This window comes from Cavia porcellus, unplaced genomic scaffold (assembly GCF_034190915.1).
Source record: "Cavia porcellus strain 051 isolate PalLab524CR breed Dunkin Hartley unplaced genomic scaffold, mCavPor4.1 scaffold_17, whole genome shotgun sequence".
Lineage (NCBI taxonomy): Eukaryota > Metazoa > Chordata > Mammalia > Rodentia > Caviidae > Cavia > Cavia porcellus.
Genome location: NW_026947500.1, coordinates 46101749 through 46121943, shown reverse-complemented (window position 1 = coordinate 46121943; position 20195 = coordinate 46101749). Strand labels below are relative to the sequence as shown.

Sequence of the window (20195 nt, the reverse complement as noted above, 5' to 3'; positions counted from 1 at the left end):
CCCAAGGGATCTCAGAGTTGATATAGATGTGGAAGAAAATTTGAAGAAAAAGAGGCCCTTGGGAACTTATAAGTGCTTTTGGTTGAAATCTTCATGGCTGGAGGTGGAAAAGCAGATCTTTAAACATTTTGCAAGTTTCACCTGGACACTAGATCACAGATGCAGAGCTTCAGGGAAAAATGATGGAAAGTTCCTCCAGAGATATGAAGGAGGCTTCGCTGAAATAACTCAGGAGTATTAAATGCATACACTCCAATTTAGTTTAAAAATTCGCATAGATACTTATATATACTTACATACATACATTTCATATTTATCAGAGTGACATTGGAAGTTCCAGCTTCACCTTGACTTCATCCTTGTAGAGGCTCAGAGGATGCTGCCTTTGAGTATCACCTGGCTCCTCCTGCAGCTGCTGCCCTTGGTGTGCACTTGGGACATTGAAAACTGCCTTCGCAGGAAGAGCACCAGCGTGCACAAGGATGGAGATGTGGTGATTGGCGGTTTCTTTTCACTCCACACCACTGCAGACTTCATGGGCGTCACTGATATAAAGCCCATCAAGGAATTCATTATCCTGCAGTAAGTGCGTTATTCAATTACTCTTTTTCTTTTTGATTATCATAATGAATAATGCCTAGATGTTGAACCATGGATATCTCATAGGGTCTGCCTCGTTAGCCTGTCCTTCCAACACACACTCCTAAAGAACTGTTCATAGTTTACTTTACCATTTTCTGTTTCTATTTTCATTTTGCCAAGTTGGAAAATAGAATTATGATTTCTTGGTGTTAGTGTCCCACTTCCAAGATTAGAACCTAAGGGAGACACTATCTTCAATCATAATGTCTTATGTGTGCACCACCTTACTTGGCCTGGCAATGCAGCTGTAAAGTGATATTCATTACAAATTCATTCCAGACCATTGTACCCAATGTAATACAATGCAAATAAAGTAAACTATCAAGTTCATAAAGTCCAATATCTTATAATATTTCCTTGGCTATGCACAAATTTTAAACACCTACTTGTTACTTAAAAAACCTCATTGTGTTGGCAGATTCTCGCTGTGGATATTCAGGAATGTTTTCTAATACTCTCAATATCACACTTTGATGCTGCATGCCTCCTGGAGGTACACATGAAGTTAGGTAGAAAGGGAATTTTTCTATGATTTTCAACCACCTAAATTGTTTCTAATTCACATTCACATTTGATGTGTTCGGGTATTACTGCATGCGTTGCATGGTGAAGTTATCATTAAGAAAAAAAACATTTTACATAGAATCAGAAAATCCCAGAAAGTTCCTTGCGCTCTTGGAGAAAAAAAGTCCCCCTGCAAGAATGACTGCTCATGTTTTTGGTCAGTATTGTCCTCAGTAGCTGCCCATGTTTGCAGCAGGGATGGCATGGTTGGAAATCACAGCATCTACCTGCCACAGAAGGTGCTACTTCCTATCACATATTCCTTGTCAAATGTAAAACATTACTTCTAAATTCTACTTAGACACTTCTCTAATGCTTATATACTTTTGATACAAGGTTTCATTATGTTGTCAAGGTTTGTGTGAATTTTCTTGGTTCAAACCACCTTCTAATTTCAGCCTTGCACATGACTATTAGTGAAATTATGTTCCACCACAACCTGTTTCTCCTTTCAGTTTTCTAAATGGTGCTGGATGTTATTGATCAATCCGCTTAATGTAAAATTTTTGATATTGATTATTTCTGTTTATTATTTTTACTGCCTAGTTGCAGGGCTTTAACTCTATGGGGTCAGTGGGTCAGGGTAATCTGGTCTGAATTTCCTGAAATCGGTTCAAGGAAAAAACTTACTAAATGCTCTTATTGAAAATGGAAATAAAGTTTTGTATAGTCAGGCAATGACAGCCAGTGTCCTGATCACTGCAATCAGAATTACCCTTTCATAAGAAGGTTGTGGGGTGACTTATAACCTTGTAATGGGGGGTTATTGCTGAAAGGTAGGAAGCAGTCAGGATGCAGCACTGCTGAGAGACAGTGAGAGAGTCATGATGGTTCTGGCTAAACCACTCAGAAAAGATTCCAGCAGGAGGAAGCCTAGGGTAATCAGACAAAATCTGAGGACAGTAAAGGAGAAGCAACCTGTCAGATGCAAAGTGTGATGAGATTTTGGAATATTTCAAAGGTGTTGGAGAACATGTATTTCTCTCCTAGAGACCACAAGCAGGGCTTTTTGCTACTTCTTTCCTCTTCTGCTTATTCTCATGGCTCAGGCAATCTCTGTATGATAACTGAACTTTCCCAAACCTATGCATTGTGTACAGTGTCTGAAAAGAACATCCTTTAAATTCCATGAGCTTTTTATGCCACAATTAACTGATTATCTAGGGAACATAACAACTTTAAGGGCACATTGGAATATTTAAACATCTCCTAAGATAATAATAACAGGAAAAAACTGGAAGACAGAAAGTACATATATAAAATTTATGTATTTGTCTATACAAAAATGTTACATAGCAAAATATAGTTAAATTACATTATGAAAAACTAACTGCAATAAAATGAGAATCTCAATAAGGGATATACTGTGCATCATTAACTTCAGAACACTTTCTTCAAATGAAGATTTTCTCTGACAAAAAAGAAACTAGATGTTAACACAGGAACTGCTTTCCAATAAATTGAGAGAAATCAGTCACATATGATATATCTAAATTTTTAAAATCTTTCTTCACAATGTAATATCCTTACATAGGAAAATGAGGGTTAGTTATTCATCACAGCCAATCCAACAGTTTTTACTTTTTGACTTTTTTGATGACTGTCATTTTTCTAGATTAAGATGGAAAGTTAGTGTTGTTTCAATTTGCATTTTTCTATTGCCCAGTGAACAGAAATCCATGTGCTTTTCAATGGCCCTGTCTTCTCTTTTTTCTGATAAGTGCTTGCTCATTTGACTTGCTCATTTCAATGAATATTTAAGCTGATGAGAAAATATATCTAGTTTAGCAGGTATTTAGTTGACTTATACATGATAATATGAAGGTGAAGAATGCAGTTGATGGGTATTTACCTTAGCGGTATAAGTGCCTGCCTGCCAAGTGTGAGGTCGTGAGTTTGATCCCTGGTACCAAAGAGAGAGAGAGAGAGAGAGAAAGAGAGAGAGAGAGAGAGCAATTTACCTAAGGAAAATTCAGTAGAGTAACCAAAAAAAGTACATATGAATACATAATAAAATAATATCAACATAATATCAAAATAAGGTCAAAATAATGTGAAATAAGAAGATTACTGTGTTTAAAAGAAGTGTATTAAATTATCACAAAACTGCATGTATAATACATTTCTTACTTGAATACACGTGGTGTAATTTGATGGAAAATTACATTATTAAATTTTTGAGAAAAAAATGTGTAAACCAAACTAAACAGAAATGACTCAGTAACAAGATAAGGCAATAATTACAAAAATATTGTCAAGTTAGTCACAGTTGAATTAATTCAAAAGACCATCAGCCACCCCACTATACATGTACTTCTGTCTTGCTGGGATCAATTTACTTAGATTTGGGCTCTATTTGCCACCTTTGTCTATATATCAGTGACAGCAGAGACATGCTCAGAAGTGTACAATTTCTTTTTCCTGTCGTTGCTCCTTGTTTTCCCCAGATGTATTTTTATTCTTTTTATATGAATGTGAAAGTTGTTTCTACTTTTGTTGTTGCTAATTTTTCTACTCTTGTTTCTGTTTCTTCCTCTTTTTTTGCTCACAGAGTTATTTATTGTTTTTCTCAAAGATTGTATAACCTTCCATTGTACGTTAGACTTGCTTACAATCATTTGCTCATCTTTTGTTTATGTATTTTTGCCCAACCCATTTCATATTTTATCCACTGAGTGTAAAATTGCCACGCGGAGGAGTATTTACTATCTATAATTTAGTTGTCTGTTTTAGATTTTGTTATGTGACTACAATCTTGTTCATATGATTAAAGATGTCACATTCATAATTACCACTCTATGTCATTTTCTCAGTGGTGTTTGATGGCAGTTATTTTACTGAGGTTGCATAGTTATTTCACTCAGTTGTTCTCTTTTGTATACCAAGACTGGAATTCTTGAGGGTCATAAAGAGTACTGTAGACCAATGCAAAAGAACCCAAATAGGATAGGGGAAATATACAGTGTCTTTTCAATGCAAATAAACTGACTGAAAGGATTCTTCAAGAGACTGAAAATCTAAAAGTCAACTGCACCTAGAAGACATCTCTTAAAAGAAGTCATTTCCTGGTATTTCACAATAACTGGCAATAAGACTGTGTGCAATATGCAATTTACAACATAAATGGAAAAATTAAGCTTAGGAATATAGAAATTAGAACAGGAGCAAGACGCAACCACAGACTTCCAAATCACTAAAGGAAAACCTAGGTGAAAATGTGATGGAACTATAAAAAAGACACCCCAACTAGCCTCTCTGATATGGCAACAGTAAAAGTAACTTTGAAGGTGTACGAAGTTTGAAAGAAAAACAATTAGAAATAATTTCTCAGATAGCTGAATAGATGCTCACCATAATAAACGATATGGTTAATGATTCTAGAGCACATATAGGTGAATAACCTGCCTCAACAAGGCAATTATTTACCTGCACACCTTTCCCTATCAGAAGGAAGGCTTACTTCCCTCAGGTAGCCAGCGTAGGCAGAGAGAAACAGTTGTGCCCCTGCATGCCTCCTGCCATTAGAAGGCTTGACTCTTTGGTATCCAGTAAGGCTAGGGAGAATCAGCCAGACTAAATGCTGCATCAGAAGGCTTGCTTCTCTTGAATAACCATTCTGAGTAGGGAGAAACAACCACAGTCACCCCTATGTTGATGCTGCAATCAGGAAACTTACTTCCCTCAGGTAACCAGCATTGGCAAGGAGAAACATTCAGGTATACCCCATGTGCTTGTGGGCCCCTGGACCCACATGGCCTCAGAGAACCAAATAAAAATGCCTCTATGCAACTGCCAGCATCAGGAGAGACCCTGTATAGCCACACAGGCTTACCAAAAAAGCAGACCCCCCACCATGTACCCATGGCCATTGGTGAAGCTGAAGAGTAGCCACACAGGTTTATTTAAGTTGGCCTCACACCCCACTGCCTGACTGCAAACTTGGGTTTGGCCCATTCTGCTGCACTGCAGAAAGGCAGCCAACGTGGTAAGTGCCTGGAAACCAGGTTTGTCTAGACAAACCCAGGCTCAAGATGAAGGAGCAAAAGAAAATCTCAGACTTTAATCCCAAAGAACAAGTCTGGGAGATAGAGACTTGGAAAAAGTGTAACTCACGTACCTGAAATTTTCATGGGGATAGCAACTTCAGTAAAGAAAGAAATTCATGAGTCTATAAAAGTAAGAAAATTCAAAATATTTTAGGAAAATAAGAAGTAAAAAAATGAAAGAATTGCTAAGCATATTGATAGAAGAAATAAATAAAAAAGAAGAGCATAGGAAAGTAATGGAAACCTTGAATGACCAATATATGAAGAAATTTCAATGCATGATACACAGTCAAAGAGATATCCAGGCAATTAAAAACTCTTTTGAAAGCTGACAAAACTTCACAAAAGGAATGGAAGATAAACTTTCAGACCTTGAAGACAGGATTACAGCTAGTGATCATGAAAGAAAAGACATCTTAAAAACAACAGGGAACTGGGAATTAAGCATTCTATCACAGTAAGAGTACGAAAAGAAAAATACTTTGAGTGATAGGTTCGCCCATAAAAGTAGCAGTCAACACAATCACATAAAGAGACTGTTTGTAGAAGTAGTTGCAAAGAATTTCCCAACCATGGGAAAAGGAACTGACAGGCCGATAAGTGAGGCATATGGAACTCCAACTAACAATCACAAAAATAAATCTACAATCCAAAATATATAACCAAAGTCACAGAAATTCAGCACAACAATAGAATATTTAAGCTGTTAGAGAACAGAAATGGATCATCGATATAGCAGAAATATTCAGAATCATGACAGACTTGTAAACATAAACCCTCAAGTCAAGAAGAGCTTGGAATGAAGTGTTTCAAATCCTGAAAGAAAACAACTTACAACTCAGATCGATGTGCCCTGTAAAACCATCTTTCAAAACTGGTGGAAAAATAAGATACTTCCATTATAAAGAACAACTATAGGAATTCATTACTATGTAACCAACTCTACAAAGATCACTGAGAGATATTCTAAAGAAAAAAATGAACACAGTTCCAGGATAGCAGAGGGGGATCAACAAACAGGGCAAGTAATTAAATGAAGGGGAAAAGTGGGGGTCTGACAGCAGGAGGATAGGTGGCAGAGACAAGACAATTCATTCTTGTTGTGACCATTAATGTAGATGGCCTCAATTCACCAATATAAAAAAGGAAGGGTAGACTAAGAAACAAGATCCATCAATATGATGTATTCAAGAAATGCATTTAATTCAAACAGAAATTCACAGATTCAAAACTGAAGGAGAGAAAACAGTGTTCCAAGCAACAGGAAACCAGAAAAAGCAAGGGTAGCTTGTCCATAAAACACAGAATGGATATAAAAGATGTGATATTTTCATACAATGGAAAGCTACTTAGCTATATAAAGAATAATCTCAAGGCTCTTGTAGGTAAATGGATGCAACCTGAGATCATGCTTATGGGTGAACTCATATGGGTAACCATCTTATTATCACCTAGCATAAAAAACTGAAATAGTGGGATGCAAAATGTACAGCAGATAATATGAAAGTGAAGAGCAAGAAACATCTAAAAAGGGGAAATAGTATCCACTGTTAACTCCCTGTTATCTTGCTTTGAATTTCTGTATTGTTTTCAGAGTTTTGTTAAGTGTGGTTTTATTCTGTCTTATTCTCTTTGATTTTACTCTGTCTGATGGTATGTGCAGCTGTTTGGAAGATAATGGAAAGTATTATGCTAGCCATTGCTGATTTGCTATTATCTTGTTTTGAAGTCCTCTAATGCTTTCATTTTTTGTGCCAATTGGTCTTGTTTCGTTTGATTCTATTATGTCTGATGGTATGGACAGGCATTTTGAAGATCACAAAAGACATTATGGTATCCATCATTGATTTTGTTTTGCAGTCTTGTATTACTTTTATTGTTCTGTTCAGATTACCTTTATTCTGTTTTGTTTTTTGATGTTATTCCCTTATTAAAAATAAATAAATAAATATCTAAAGGAGATTAGAAAAATAACTAAAACAATGAGTACCTAGTGTGGGAAATAAATGGAATGCATGAAACAGAAAGAGGTATCTAGGAGAGTAAAATCCTGTTGAAAATATACAGAGGATCAACCAAAGTCATCACAGAATACCGGATCTAAAATACAAATTAGAAATTAGTGATCATGAAATGAAAGATTTTTTTTTAAAAAAAGCAAAGAACTATAAACGAATTAAACAACTGTTAGTTGATTCACAGAAGTAAAACATTGGTATGATCGGAGTCTGTGAAGAAGCAGGTGATCATGTAAATCACAAAAAAAAACCTGTACAGTAATGGAAATAAAAAGGCAAAACTGTAATTTACTGGAGACTCTGTTTATAGGACACTGACAAATGTGAAGAGCATAGGGGCCATGTGGTAAAGGGTGACAGACTGATAAAATCTCAAGAGAAGACAGAAAATAAAGCACACATAAATTCAACACAGCTGCTGAGAGAATTTTTTGCATTAAAATTAACTTATATGAGCCAGGGATTTCTCTCAGTGGCATAAATGTCTACCTGGCAAGTATGAGGGCAGGAGTTGGATCCCCAGTACAAAAAAGATTAAATTTATATTTTTGAAGTGAAAATGGATAATAAAGTTAAAACCATGCCACTTTGGGTTTCTTAGTTTCTCTAAGTGTTTTTGCTGGAGTCAGTCTCACTCTGCTTACAAATGTCTGTGTCCTTTGAAGAGTCCTCCTCTTTGGAAGCTCTGAAGATGAAATTAATGTTCTGAATTTCAATGGTGGCAGAACCAGGTTCTTGTTAACCATAAACTCCTCATGCATGTCTTATCTCTCTATGCCTAAGATACTTTGCCAGCACTACTGTGCCTTCACACTAGTATTTCAACTTCATCTCAATCACATTTCTGTAATATTAAGCTCTTGCTAATATATTATTATGTGGCATTTTATTAGTGCTTTATACAAGAAAATATTTACAAAACCCACCCCAAGTGCAGTAAACTTTTTAAACCTTCAAACTTTTGTTTCATAAAGAAAACATTTATTCTCTATGAATATAGAAATTAGTAAGAGCTTCCTACCAGATAAGTTTTTACTTGCTTCAGTATAAGTATTAAGGCCTTATACATACCACCTCTTTCAGAAATCGGTTATAATTCCTGGTTGTTCATTTTTTTATTCCTGGTTGTTCTTTTTAATATAGAAAACTGTTTTATCTCACATTGATGTGTATAAATGCACTATCAACTGCATATTTATAACAACATGTACTTCTGTGTGTCGGTTGTGAAGGCTAAGTAGTTAAGGAGCCTCTCATGCCTGGCATATGCATGGAAGTTGTATTAATATAGCCTCACAGAAAAGCAGTAGGTAATATGTTCTCTCTGGTGTATGGTAAGGATGTAAAAATTCATCCAGGAAAACTTCATGCACATGACCTAATTTCATCAGCAGTTATCTCTCTAAAATCAATTTTCTATGACTGTCACATTCAGCTTTAGGGTCTAAGAATATGAATTGGGAGAAGGAACAAACTTTCAACTCACAAATGATGTTGCACTGCATTGGAATGCAATCATGGGTTGTCTTTTCCTAACTACTTCTGTCTTCTCCCAACAGGATTATGCCCCTCAACTACCAGACTGCTCTCTCTTTCATTTTTGCCATAGAAGAGATCAACAGGAATCCTCATCTTTTACCCAATATATCTCTGGGATATGAGTTTCATAATTTACTTCCCTCTTATTGGCGGTTATTGGAGAGTGTCTTCATTTTGCACACAGGGCAAAATGAAATTCCCAATTATACCTGTGGAAAAGAGAGTAAGTCTGTAGCCTTACTAACAGGAACATCGTGGGCAACTTCTGCTCAAATAGGACCATTGCTGGAACTTTACAAGTTTCCACAGGTGCGGGTGTGTGTGATAGAAATCAATAAAATCATATCATAATTCTCTTGTTTCTCATGTTCTTAAAGAAGGTGAATGGAGGAACTGAGCTTGAGAATCACTCACATTGTATAGTGTCAGTGAGTAATCATATGCAGAGATTTTCAGGCTACACCTGACTGTCTCCAGCAGTAAGGACAGAGAGATGAAAGCAAAGAACTTTCCTAGATCTATGGGTCACTTCACTTGTTTTAAAAAATAAGGATCTTAGGGGATGGTATGATCCCACAGGTGAAAAGAATGTATATTTCCTTTTAAAATTCCCACTAGCCACTTAATAGTCTTCAGCACTAAGGCTTTGGTTGACATCAACTCTCATAGAATGTCTTCTAATTTTCTTTTTTGCTTTTAGCTTTCCTTTGGCTCTTTTGATCCTATGTTCAGTGACAATGGCCAGTTTCCATCTCTCTATCAGGTGGCACCAAAAGACGCATTTCTGGTTCATGGCATGGTCTCCTTAATGCTTCATTTCAGCTGGACATGGGTGGGAATGTTTGTTGCTGAAGGTCATAAAGGCTTGCAATTTGTCTCTGATATCAGAGGACAGGCAGACAAAAGCAGAGTCTGCATAGCATTTGTGAAAATGATCTCAAGTTCTTATGCATCCTATTTCTTCCATACAGAGAAAAATGATATCATAGCCAGGGAAGCGTCACCAGTAAATGTGGTTATCATTTATTATGATACAGACAGTCTAAATCATGTAAACCACTATGTACGGTTGCATTTAGTGACTTGGAAAGTCTGGGTGACAAATTCACAATGGCATGCTGATGTGGCCGGGATAAATTTCATCCTTGATACTTTCCATGGGCTTCTGATTTTTTCACATCACCACGGGAAGATTTCTGGTTTTAACGAATTTATCCAGAAAGCCACCCCATCCAGATATCCAGAAGACACTATTCTCAGTCTGTTTTGGTTCCAGAATTTCCACTGCTCAGTGTCTGAATTCGACTGTTCCCTGAAGAACTGTACACCGAACGCCTCTCTGGCAAGGCTTCCTGAGAATATTTTTGACCCAGTCATGAGTGACTGGAGCTACAACATATACAATGCTGTGTATGCAGTGGCCTATGCCCTGCAGGAGATGTCTCTTCAACAAATTCAAATGCCACCAATGGAAGATGGCGGGACTATGATATTTTACCCTTGGCAGGTAATGTATTTTATTGGATAGCAGGTCCAATTATCACAGTCATTTCTGAAGGTCTTTTACAAGTGCTAAGTAAGCAGGCAAAGTCTTTTTTCAAAAATTCAACAGATTATGCACTGGTTGCATTATTGAAGTAAATTTTGAGCTGCAAATGAATAAACATCACTCCTTTTTTTAAAAAGGATGTCAGTGCTCTTCTTCCACATTTTCAACAAAATTTAACTTTTATTATACAGTTTTTAAAAGTATAATCTATTTAAACTTATTTACTAAAATAGTGTTAGAAGTGGTACTGAATAGATTATCATTTTTACACATTTTTATTATACACATGCCATGAGTGTTTATAACCTACCTATGAAGGCAGATGCTGTGGGGACAGAAATTGGGTTTGGAAATACTTGATATCTTTGTACACCATCTATTTAGATGGACCTGGTGAGAATATTATGTCTCAAAGCTATCATTTAGGAATATTGTGGTATTTTTGCATTTCACACACTGGTTTAACTGGTGACTGTTTTAAAGTCTTAATATGAAGCAATGAATAAAGACTTTCCCACATTCATACTTTGCATTTTGAAACTGGAATCCATTTTTTTCATAGCATTATGTATCTCTTTCAGCTGCACCCTTTTATGAAAAACATCCAATTTACCAGTCCTGCTGGAGAGCAAGTAAATTTAGACTTGACAAGAAAACTGGATGCAAACTACAATATTCTCAACCTGTGGAATTTTCCAGAAGGTCTTAGACTTAGGGTGAAAGTAGGAGAGTTTGTCCCTCATTCCCCACTTGGACAGCACTTCACTATATATGAACATTTGATAAAGTGGGCCACAGAAATTACAGAGGTACGGACCTAAACCTCCTTCATGGTAATAATATAAGTAAAATCTGGTGTATTTTTGTTTGTCAGTGATGGACACATGTGAATCTTACCATTCATTTTTAATGTTAAGAATTTTTGGTTTTAGGGGCTGGGGATTTAGCTCAGCGACATAAGCACCTGCCTTGCAAGCAGGCGGTCGTAAGTTCAATCCCTGGTACCGATAAAAATGAAAAAGACAAAAAAAAATAATTTTTGGTTTTGGCCTTTTTTGTGCCAGAGTTCATACTCATGACCTTACACTGGCCAGGCAGGCTACGTGCTGCTGAGCTATATGCACGGTCCTTGTCCTCTTTCGGATTAATGACATAAAACCCAATAGCTTAACTATTTTTTAAATAAGCATTCATGTTTTGAACACTAAATAAACATGTCAAACAAATATTCAAATTAATATATTCATACACTTTAAGTTCATTGCTGTGGTTATTAAGGATTAAGTTAAATACTGATTTTCCTCAGCTTCCCCACTCTTCATGCAGTGAGAGCTGTCACCCTGGATTCAGGAAATCCTTGCAGGAGGGAAAGCCTGTGTGTTGTTTTGCTTGCACTCCTTGTCTAGAGAATGAGATTGCCAATGACACAGGTAAGAAGAAAACCAATGAACGATTCTCCACCATTCATTTTTCTCCCACCAACCAAGAAAAGTAAAAAAAAAAAAACCCTGTTAAATAAAAAAGAAAGGCAATGTTCTTTCTTGCTTAATTTATCAATTTAAATCGAATACCCTTTTTGTTGCAAAGCAGGTACCAGGGGTAAAGATGGGCATGCCTTTGGAGCACAGCATCTCACTGTGCAGTATCAACTCAGTTCCTAGAGTTTTAGCCATAATCTCTTGGAAATTCCAGAGTATTGGGGAGACAACATTTGAGACTGTAACAGTGTAAATCCAAGGCATTTATGTTTTTAAATATTTATGACACTAGATCTCATGTTGCACGAAGCCCCACATAACACTCTTCTCCTTGTCCATGTGTTTATTCCATCATTCTTTGGCCCCTTACAGCAGTACCAGAAATCCTCCTTTACTTGTGCTGTTGTGCCTTCCTTCGTGTTATGCAGTGATTCCAAATTATTAATTTTCCTAATCCCATATTTCCCTGAACATAAGACCTACTAGAGACTGAAGGTTACAACCACAACCAGTGTCCCCTCACTTTGACTACAATTGTGAAATAGCCACTGAGCAAGGACCAAAAATGCGTCATCTTCTGTAGGACACTGGCCCTCACCATGGCAATGTCCTCAATATGTTTTATTTTGAGGGAAACGTGGTCATTCGACTTTGGGAAAGAGACAGAAGTGGCACTGGAGTAGATCTAGTGAATGAGGTGGTTGAGGACCAACCATATATCTAGAAGCCTCTTTTACATGGAAAAACAGGGCAACAGAGCTCACTGAATATTAGACCACAAGTCATAAAATGACTAAAAAATATCTTTCAGAGTAGACGGAGAGAGTGACTAAAACTGAGGGATAAGTGTGTGCTAATCAAGGGGGAGTATTTTGATGGAAAACATGGGAATTATTTTCCTCTAATGATTTTTAAATGATAACATTAGACATAGTTTTCAAACACCAGTTTTATAACACCATAAGTTTTGTTGGTTTCACAGATTTACAAGAATTATATGGACAGAATTAATATAATTCAGTACATAATCATATTTGTAGCTCTGAACAGGGGATCATAAAACTTTTCCCCGTGGCCCGAGCATCAACATCATATGAGATGGATTAATGGTGAGATAAATCTTGCTGATTAAATGAAGTGGCAAATATGTAACATTTCAATTTTGTATGGTGGTGTTATCAGGAGAGAGGACCACAGTTTTTCTGGTTCTTATTGTCCTACTCAATGAATTTTTTCCCAACCATGGGTGGATGTGAAAGGTTTCTGTTTCTTTTGGACAGAAATAATAAGAAAAGCAAAAGAAACATAAAAGAAATGCTCAAAGAGAAAAATGTTTTTGAAGGGAAAAAGACAAGATGTGTCCTCTCTGAAGAATGAACACCTCCACAGATGTGAGAGTAGCATCACAAATTCAGTTGCTGCAGTCTTTTTCTGTGCTTCTTCAATAGTTGGTAAAGGACACTGCTGGAGTTTGTGTTATGAGACTTGCATCAGGTGCCAGGCTCAGCTTGCTCTTGCATCAGCCTCAGGAGCTGCTGCCCGCACCTGTGGTTCACAAGTCTCTTCAGCTGGCAGGTCCCTCCCTTGATCTCTTATATCATTAGGTGAAGTACGTACAATGAGACTCAATTTTAATTTTTTAAAAAGTAGTGCATATGGGGTCAGTATTGGAGCATTGTGAGGAAAGATGAAGAAAACCAATATTGAAGATTTTTGAGTACCATAAATATCACTTTGAAAATAATTAAATTTGTAATAATAAATCCTCAAATGGCAAAATGCCTGTCTACTGCATTTTCTTAATTATTTCTTAATTATTTCTTAATTATTTCTATTATATTCCAACTCATAATGTACTTGGAATAATTTTGAATTAGACTTTAAATGCAATACAGTTGATTACATAGGATACCAACAAGTTAGTTTGTGTGCATCTCTACAGATTGGGATATGGCACATATGTGCTCATGTGCACACACAGGAAAAAATGCATCAAAACCTCAGGGACTCAATGCATCTGGTTAAATAAATACATATTTTAACAACATTTGCTTTATAGAAGGTATTCAAACAGAAATACTTGAGTATTTTCTTTTGAAAATTTTACTTGGCAAACCTTGTGAACTGAAGGTAAATCTGTGTTTAGAAACAGAATATACATGATATATAATTATGTGTTATTTATACATATTTGAATAAAGAAAAGCTGAAAGTCTGATTCTGAAAGTATTATGAGACACAAGCTAAGAGACGCAAATAAATACAAAGAAGGAAATACAATGACAAAATAATCTTAATAGAATGAATATTGATGTTAAACATATGATACAGATAAAGTGAATTCTGATAAAAACTATTAATAACCTTTGAGATGTTTGATCAAGAAAAGGCAAAAATTGCAAAATAGTGAAGCATAATTACAGAGCAATTGCTCATTTGTACAAATACCAGGGAAATAAATCATATGACAATACTGCATGAAGAATTTCATGTCAATCTCTGAAAATTTATTTGCAACCTTCAAATTCACAGGAAAATAGCAAAGCTGTTCTAAAATGAACACTAGACTGAGTGTCAGGTCTAGTAACAAAATTGAGCTTAAAGTCTCATAATCTTCCAAAGTGATCATGGTAAGTTTCATTCATGCATTTAATAAGCACACAAGGTCACAATAATGCTGATTACACAAATTGTTTAATGGAAAGTAAAAGTAGAAAATAATCATACATAAAAGGCTGAAAGATTTTAATACTTGACAACATTGATACTGGAAACAAAATAATTTAGAGTGTACTTTTCCTGAAGAAATTTCTACTCAGAAACATGATTTACATTGTTAGGAAGATAAATAATAACAAGGTTTATTATATGAAACATATTTCAGTACATCAGATTCTTAGAAAACAAATAAATTAATGAAGTGATAAAAACATACTACAAGTGACTATCTTTCCATAATTTAGAAACATTCAAGTATTTACAATATCCAAAATAACATCATATTTTGTGGCATGAAGCAAGAATGAGACAAAAATTTTCCGTATGGCCTCTTTAATCATATATACCTAATGATTTATTGGCAGAAAAATAATTACTGATGCAATACTCTCAACAATGTTCATTATAAGAACACGGATGTCTAATGATAGCTGTGCACAAGAAGTAAACACTAGTGTGCTTATAATTTTATTTATTGATGACTACATAAAAAAATTAATGGTAAAAATGAAAATATTTGTACATCACATTAATGAAATTTTCGTGAATTAATTTTAAGAGTTAATATTTATTGCATCTCAAAATATTAGATATCTAGTGATAAATAGTTTAAATACTTGTAAATATGTTACTAATAAATTATAGAAAACTATTTATAACAATAAATAAGTCATTGAATATAGCATGTTCAAAATAGAAAGACTCAGTGATGAAGACTGTCAGTAATTTCCAATGGATTAATTTGATCTAACTGAAATCAGATAACTTCTACAACTTCTTATGGAAATAGCATTTTATAGAGTGATTTTATTGTTACTTCAGATGAAGTGCTATGATAATATTTGCTTTTGCTGAGCTTCTCAACCTATGTTGCTTTGCAAGTGATTCATTCTTAAGTTAATTCAGGACAATAAAACATCAGTTTCATTTACACAGGTCTATCTGTGTTTTGTGAAAGCAGAAAATTCTTATGAACATGTTAGATTAAGAAGTACAACAAATTATCATGCACAGGAGCATAAGGAAGATGAGTAGTATTCACGAAGACTTATTTGTTATATAGTGTTATTTTACATCTATTTAGAGAAAAATGAGGAATTTAGATCAGCTAACAATGAGCAACTGGGAATAAGGGCTGTGAACAAGAGATAAATGCAGAATTTAGAATAATGATAATTTCCTTTTCTCACTAGACATAGAACAGTGTGTGATGTGTCCAGAGCAAGAATATGCCAACATTCAGAGAACTCACTGCCTCCAGAAGTCTGTAATGTTCCTGGCTTATGAAGACCCTTTGGGGAAGACACTGGCTGGAATAGCTCTGAGTTTCACTATCATCACTTCTGCTGTTCTGGGGCTCTTTGTGAAGCACCGAGACACTCCCATTGTCAAGGCCAACAATCGGGCTCTCAGCTACACCCTGCTCATCTCCCTCACCTTCTGCTTCCTCTGCTCCTTGCTCTTCATTGGCCGTCCCAACACAGCCACCTGCATCCTCCAGCACACCACATTCGCAGTTGTCTTCACTGTGGCTGTTTCCACTGTCTTGGCCAAAACCATTACTGTGGTGCTGGCCTTTAAGGTCACTGCTCCAGGCAGAAGGATGAGGCAACTGCTCGTATCAGGGGGACCAAACTACATCATCCCCATCTGCTCCCTGATCCAGCTCACTCTCTGTGGAGTCTGGATGGGGACAAATCCACCCTACATTGACAAAGATGCACACTCTGAACATGGCCACATCATCATCACGTGCAACAAGGGCTCCCTCACTGCCTTCTACTGTGTCCTGGGATACCTGGGTTCCCTGGCCCTGCTCAGCTTCACTGTGGCTTTCCTGGCCAGGAACCTGCCTGACACTTTCAATGAAGCCAAGTTCCTGACATTCAGCATGCTGGTGTTCTGCAGTGTGTGGGTCACCTTCCTCCCTGTGTACCACAGCAGCAAGGGGAAGGTGATGGTGGCCATGGAGGTCTTCTCCATGCTGGCCTCTGGTGCAGGGTTGCTGGTCTGCATCTTTGCCCCTAAGTGCTTCATTATTTTGTTCAGACCAGAGAGAAATTCTTTGCATGGATTTAGAGTTAATAAGTATCCTGAGGAAAAAGTGACTTTTTAAGTTAAAAATATTCATTCGCTAAATTACAGAAATATTTAAAGGCAATTTAGTTTCATTTTCCCAGTCAAATATTAGATTATACTATGAATTTTGTGGAATAAACAAAAAACAGCTACTTCTTCCACCAATAGTTTTATACTCACTGGCCCTTTTAATAATATTCGGCTTTTCAAACATGCTGTTATCTGAATTTACGTTCTATTTATTGTAGTCAGCAATAGATTTGTGCAAATTTATTACATTATTCACTTCTAATTTGGCCGTCTCTTTATTGTTCAGGTAAATTTACTAATTTCAATACTCTAAACATTTTTTTCTTTTTGCTGGTATCAGGGATTGAACTCAAGATGTGCACTTGCCAGGCAAGCAGTTACACCAAGAGCTAAATCCCCAGCCCTAGTACTCTAAACTTTATGTTTAGATTAACGTGCTTGAGTCCCTTAATGTATTTCTATTATTTGTTTTCAAGTAGTTCCATGTTATTCTTATAGTGATAACAGCATGATTTGAAGGTTGTGTGTCTAGTTTGTTTTCACAATATGACTTTTGCAATACTCCTGAGGCTCTCTTGTAGAATTTTCCTACCTGTTGACTTCAAATTTCTAGATTCTGGGAAGATGGTAGAACAGTAAGCAGCAGAGTAAACAGCCTTTCTAGGAGAAACAGTCCAGATGTTTGAATATAATATTCTGGAGAAGTCAAAAAGGAAGGAAGTGAATCCCCTTGACGCAGTAGTTTCACTATTGCTTGGCAGGGAGGCAGGCTGGTTGCTCGGTTTCCCAGAGTCCTAATTTCCAATATGGTGTGGATCTCAGGACATGCTGGTGGCTCCCCTGGAATGGCTGTAGCTTGGTACACCACAGCTGCTCACCAGGGACAGGAGTTGCTTGCTTGGCTTTCCAGCATCCTAAATTCCAACATGGTGCAGATCTCAGGAGATGTTAATGGCTTTCCCCCCTGAAAGGGCCAGAGTCTGCCCCACCACAGCTGCTTACTAGGGAGGGCAGCTGCTTGCTTTGGAGGTGGGGTTTTGAGATGTCTGTGAAAGTACACAAAAACAATGTACACACAATGAAAACACACAAACTCTATCTATGAGGCTAATGCTAAGATTTGCATCTCTTACTCTTAGGTTTTGGTAACACTCCCATATTTTCTTTCATTGCTTTTATCTCCCACAGTCTCCATTGTTTGTGCTTACATAAAATCATGTCGTCTGTCTTCAAAAGATAAAAAGAAGCACCAGTGGGAAAGGATATATCATGATTGGCTGGGTTTTCCACTTCTATGCATATTTCTACATCAGTATCAGCAACACAAAGCTATATAAGAAATTGTTTTTTCTCGACTAATAAGTGCTCTTTTCATTTGTGCAATTCTGCTTGGTTATTGGAAAGAACAATGCCCACTGGCTCAGTGGGTCAACAGAACAATGGTCACTCTACTGTATCTTTATACTCCATCCCATCAACTCTTAAACACATATGTGCTCAACTTAATATGTGTGTTCCTGTTTTCTTTTGCTTTTCAGATGTGAGAAGAGAGTGCTCTCGTTTTCAATTTTGTATTTTCCAATTGTGAATACTGCATGCTGAAGGTAACACCCTGTCTAATTCATTTTATTATTTCAGGTCCTCCTCTTACCTTGGTGTCCTTCATGAAGCACTGAGGTGTCCTTTGAATCACAAACCATGGATCAGAGTTCATTAATGAAGGACCTATTGATAAAAGGCAGCACCAAATTCTCACTTCCACAAAGCCCAGTGTCTGCTAATATTTTTTAATCCTGCACATAAATTCCTAATATCCTTGTAGAAAGTAAATATTTAGATATAAACAAGGCTTAATAAAGCATCAGAGTATAAGATATTATCCCCACAACTTTCTTGTGCTTTCCTGAATTCCTTGTACACTATTTTAAACACTGTTAATGGAACAATAGCAAAGGTGAAGATACTTAATGTGTCAGACCAAATATCAGGCAACTCCAGAAGACAACTAGTGATCCTGTGATAAAGGCAGATGTCATCAAAGTAAGAATGGCTCATTTATTTTTTCTGATGTTAAAAATGGAGGAGGCCCACATTTGGAAGTAGGGATGGTATTGTCAGGAATTGCTTCTTTCCTGATGAATGAGTAGCTGATATGTTTTTATATCTTTCTTATATAGGAAAATATCACATGTATATATTTCTGTACACAATATTTTCACAGTAATTATTTGCTTAAGTAACATTATACCTATAGCATTAGCATAATTGTACTCAAATTGACTTTTAGACATACTAGTTTTTCAGTGTTTTCTAGTTGTATTTACAAAGACAGGCCTAAGATAGCGGAAACCAAATTTTAAAAAAAAATTCATGCATGTTGTGTTAAGAGATAATTTGAGTTATTAAGCTAGTTAAGTTTAGAAATGCAAAGATAAATACAAGAAAAATGGTAAAATTTAAAATTGTGAAGGGAGATAAAGATTTTTCCTACCAGAAGGAAAATGTGCTAAATTACTGACAACTCCTCCTTATCCTCACAGCTGGACTTGAAAAAACTTAAAGATGAAGAGTAATTGCCTTCCTATGGTAGCAGAAAATGCCCTGCTTCAGTAATTACACTTTGGTTTCTGTAAGCTTCCCAAGTAACTTGTAGTTTATTTTAGTTCCTGTTTCTTTTCTTGGAAATGGTGATCTGGCTATATAAATCAAGAGCACAATGCCTGTGGAAGGGTCTCAGTTTGAGATATGGTTTTAAAAAAAGAAAGAAAAAATGGCTGGTATTTATGAACTGTACTGGTCAGTACGATGCATATTGTATGAGCCAATGAAACTGAGCTAAGAACTCTATCTCTTTACTTCTCTTTTAAATCCCCACAGAGTCACCTCACTCAGTCTTTGAGGCCTGATATGTTGGGAGTGATCCTGGTCAGTGTTTGTTTATGTAATTAAATCTGCCTCTACATCTTGGGTGATATTATGGTGTTTATGGTTGCCATTTCTGCTGTGTAGGCTGTGAAGGTCAACCATGCTGACCTCTTTGATCATGAGTTGTGGCCCTTGCAGACAAAGCAAGGACTTCTCAAGATCTCAATAGAAAAGCATGTCCTCAAGATTTCTAGAACCTCCTCAGAGCTCTGGAGGATAATTTCCAACTCCCTGTTCAAATGGTTCACATTGAACTCAAAAGGAAGGAAGTTGCTCTCTGCCTGCCCTCCTGCCCTCCTGCCAGATTCCAGTAAGAACCTGGAGTGGTTTCAGTTTTTGCCTGATATGTTCAAGCAGGAGAAGAGTTTGATCAACTCTTGTTAGTTAGTTATGGGAAGGAATGTTTTAACCTTTGAGTGTCTGTCATATGAGTGCGTCAATGTTTGTAATGGATGGTGAAAGCAGTGAAGAATTCCATCAGTGCTCCATGTTAAGGCGGTAAATTTTCTCTTCAAACTAGGGAGCTTGATTGGGCCCTAATCTGTGGTTCCATGGACACATCTAATAAGGACAAAATGGATGACCTATCAATGTTACTCCATATTTT

General features: G+C 36.5%; 1 protein-coding gene across 1 annotated transcript; it reads left to right on the top strand.

Moving 5' to 3' along the window:
• Positions 1-376: 376 nt before the first annotated feature.
• On the top strand, positions 377-16670 carry LOC100726503 (vomeronasal type-2 receptor 116-like). The gene is made up of 6 exons (XM_063229065.1): positions 377-582; positions 8830-9118; positions 9510-10316; positions 10940-11167; positions 11665-11788; positions 15748-16670. Exons 1-6 carry the CDS (start codon positions 377-379, stop codon positions 16668-16670), a joined length of 2577 nt encoding a protein of 858 aa, XP_063085135.1.
• Positions 16671-20195: the final 3525 nt, after the last annotated feature.

Bases quoted from the DNA above. Each gene is read 5' to 3' on its own strand.
- LOC100726503 (XM_063229065.1), top strand. From the start codon at position 377: ATGCTGCCTTTGAGTATCACCTGGCTCCTCCTGCAGCTGCTGCCCTTG. The intron at 583-8,829 runs GTAAGTGCGTTA...TTCTCCCAACAG, and splicing joins AAGGAATTCATTATCCTGCA to GATTATGCCCCTCAACTACC. The intron at 9,119-9,509 runs GTGCGGGTGTGT...TTTTGCTTTTAG, and splicing joins AACTTTACAAGTTTCCACAG to CTTTCCTTTGGCTCTTTTGA.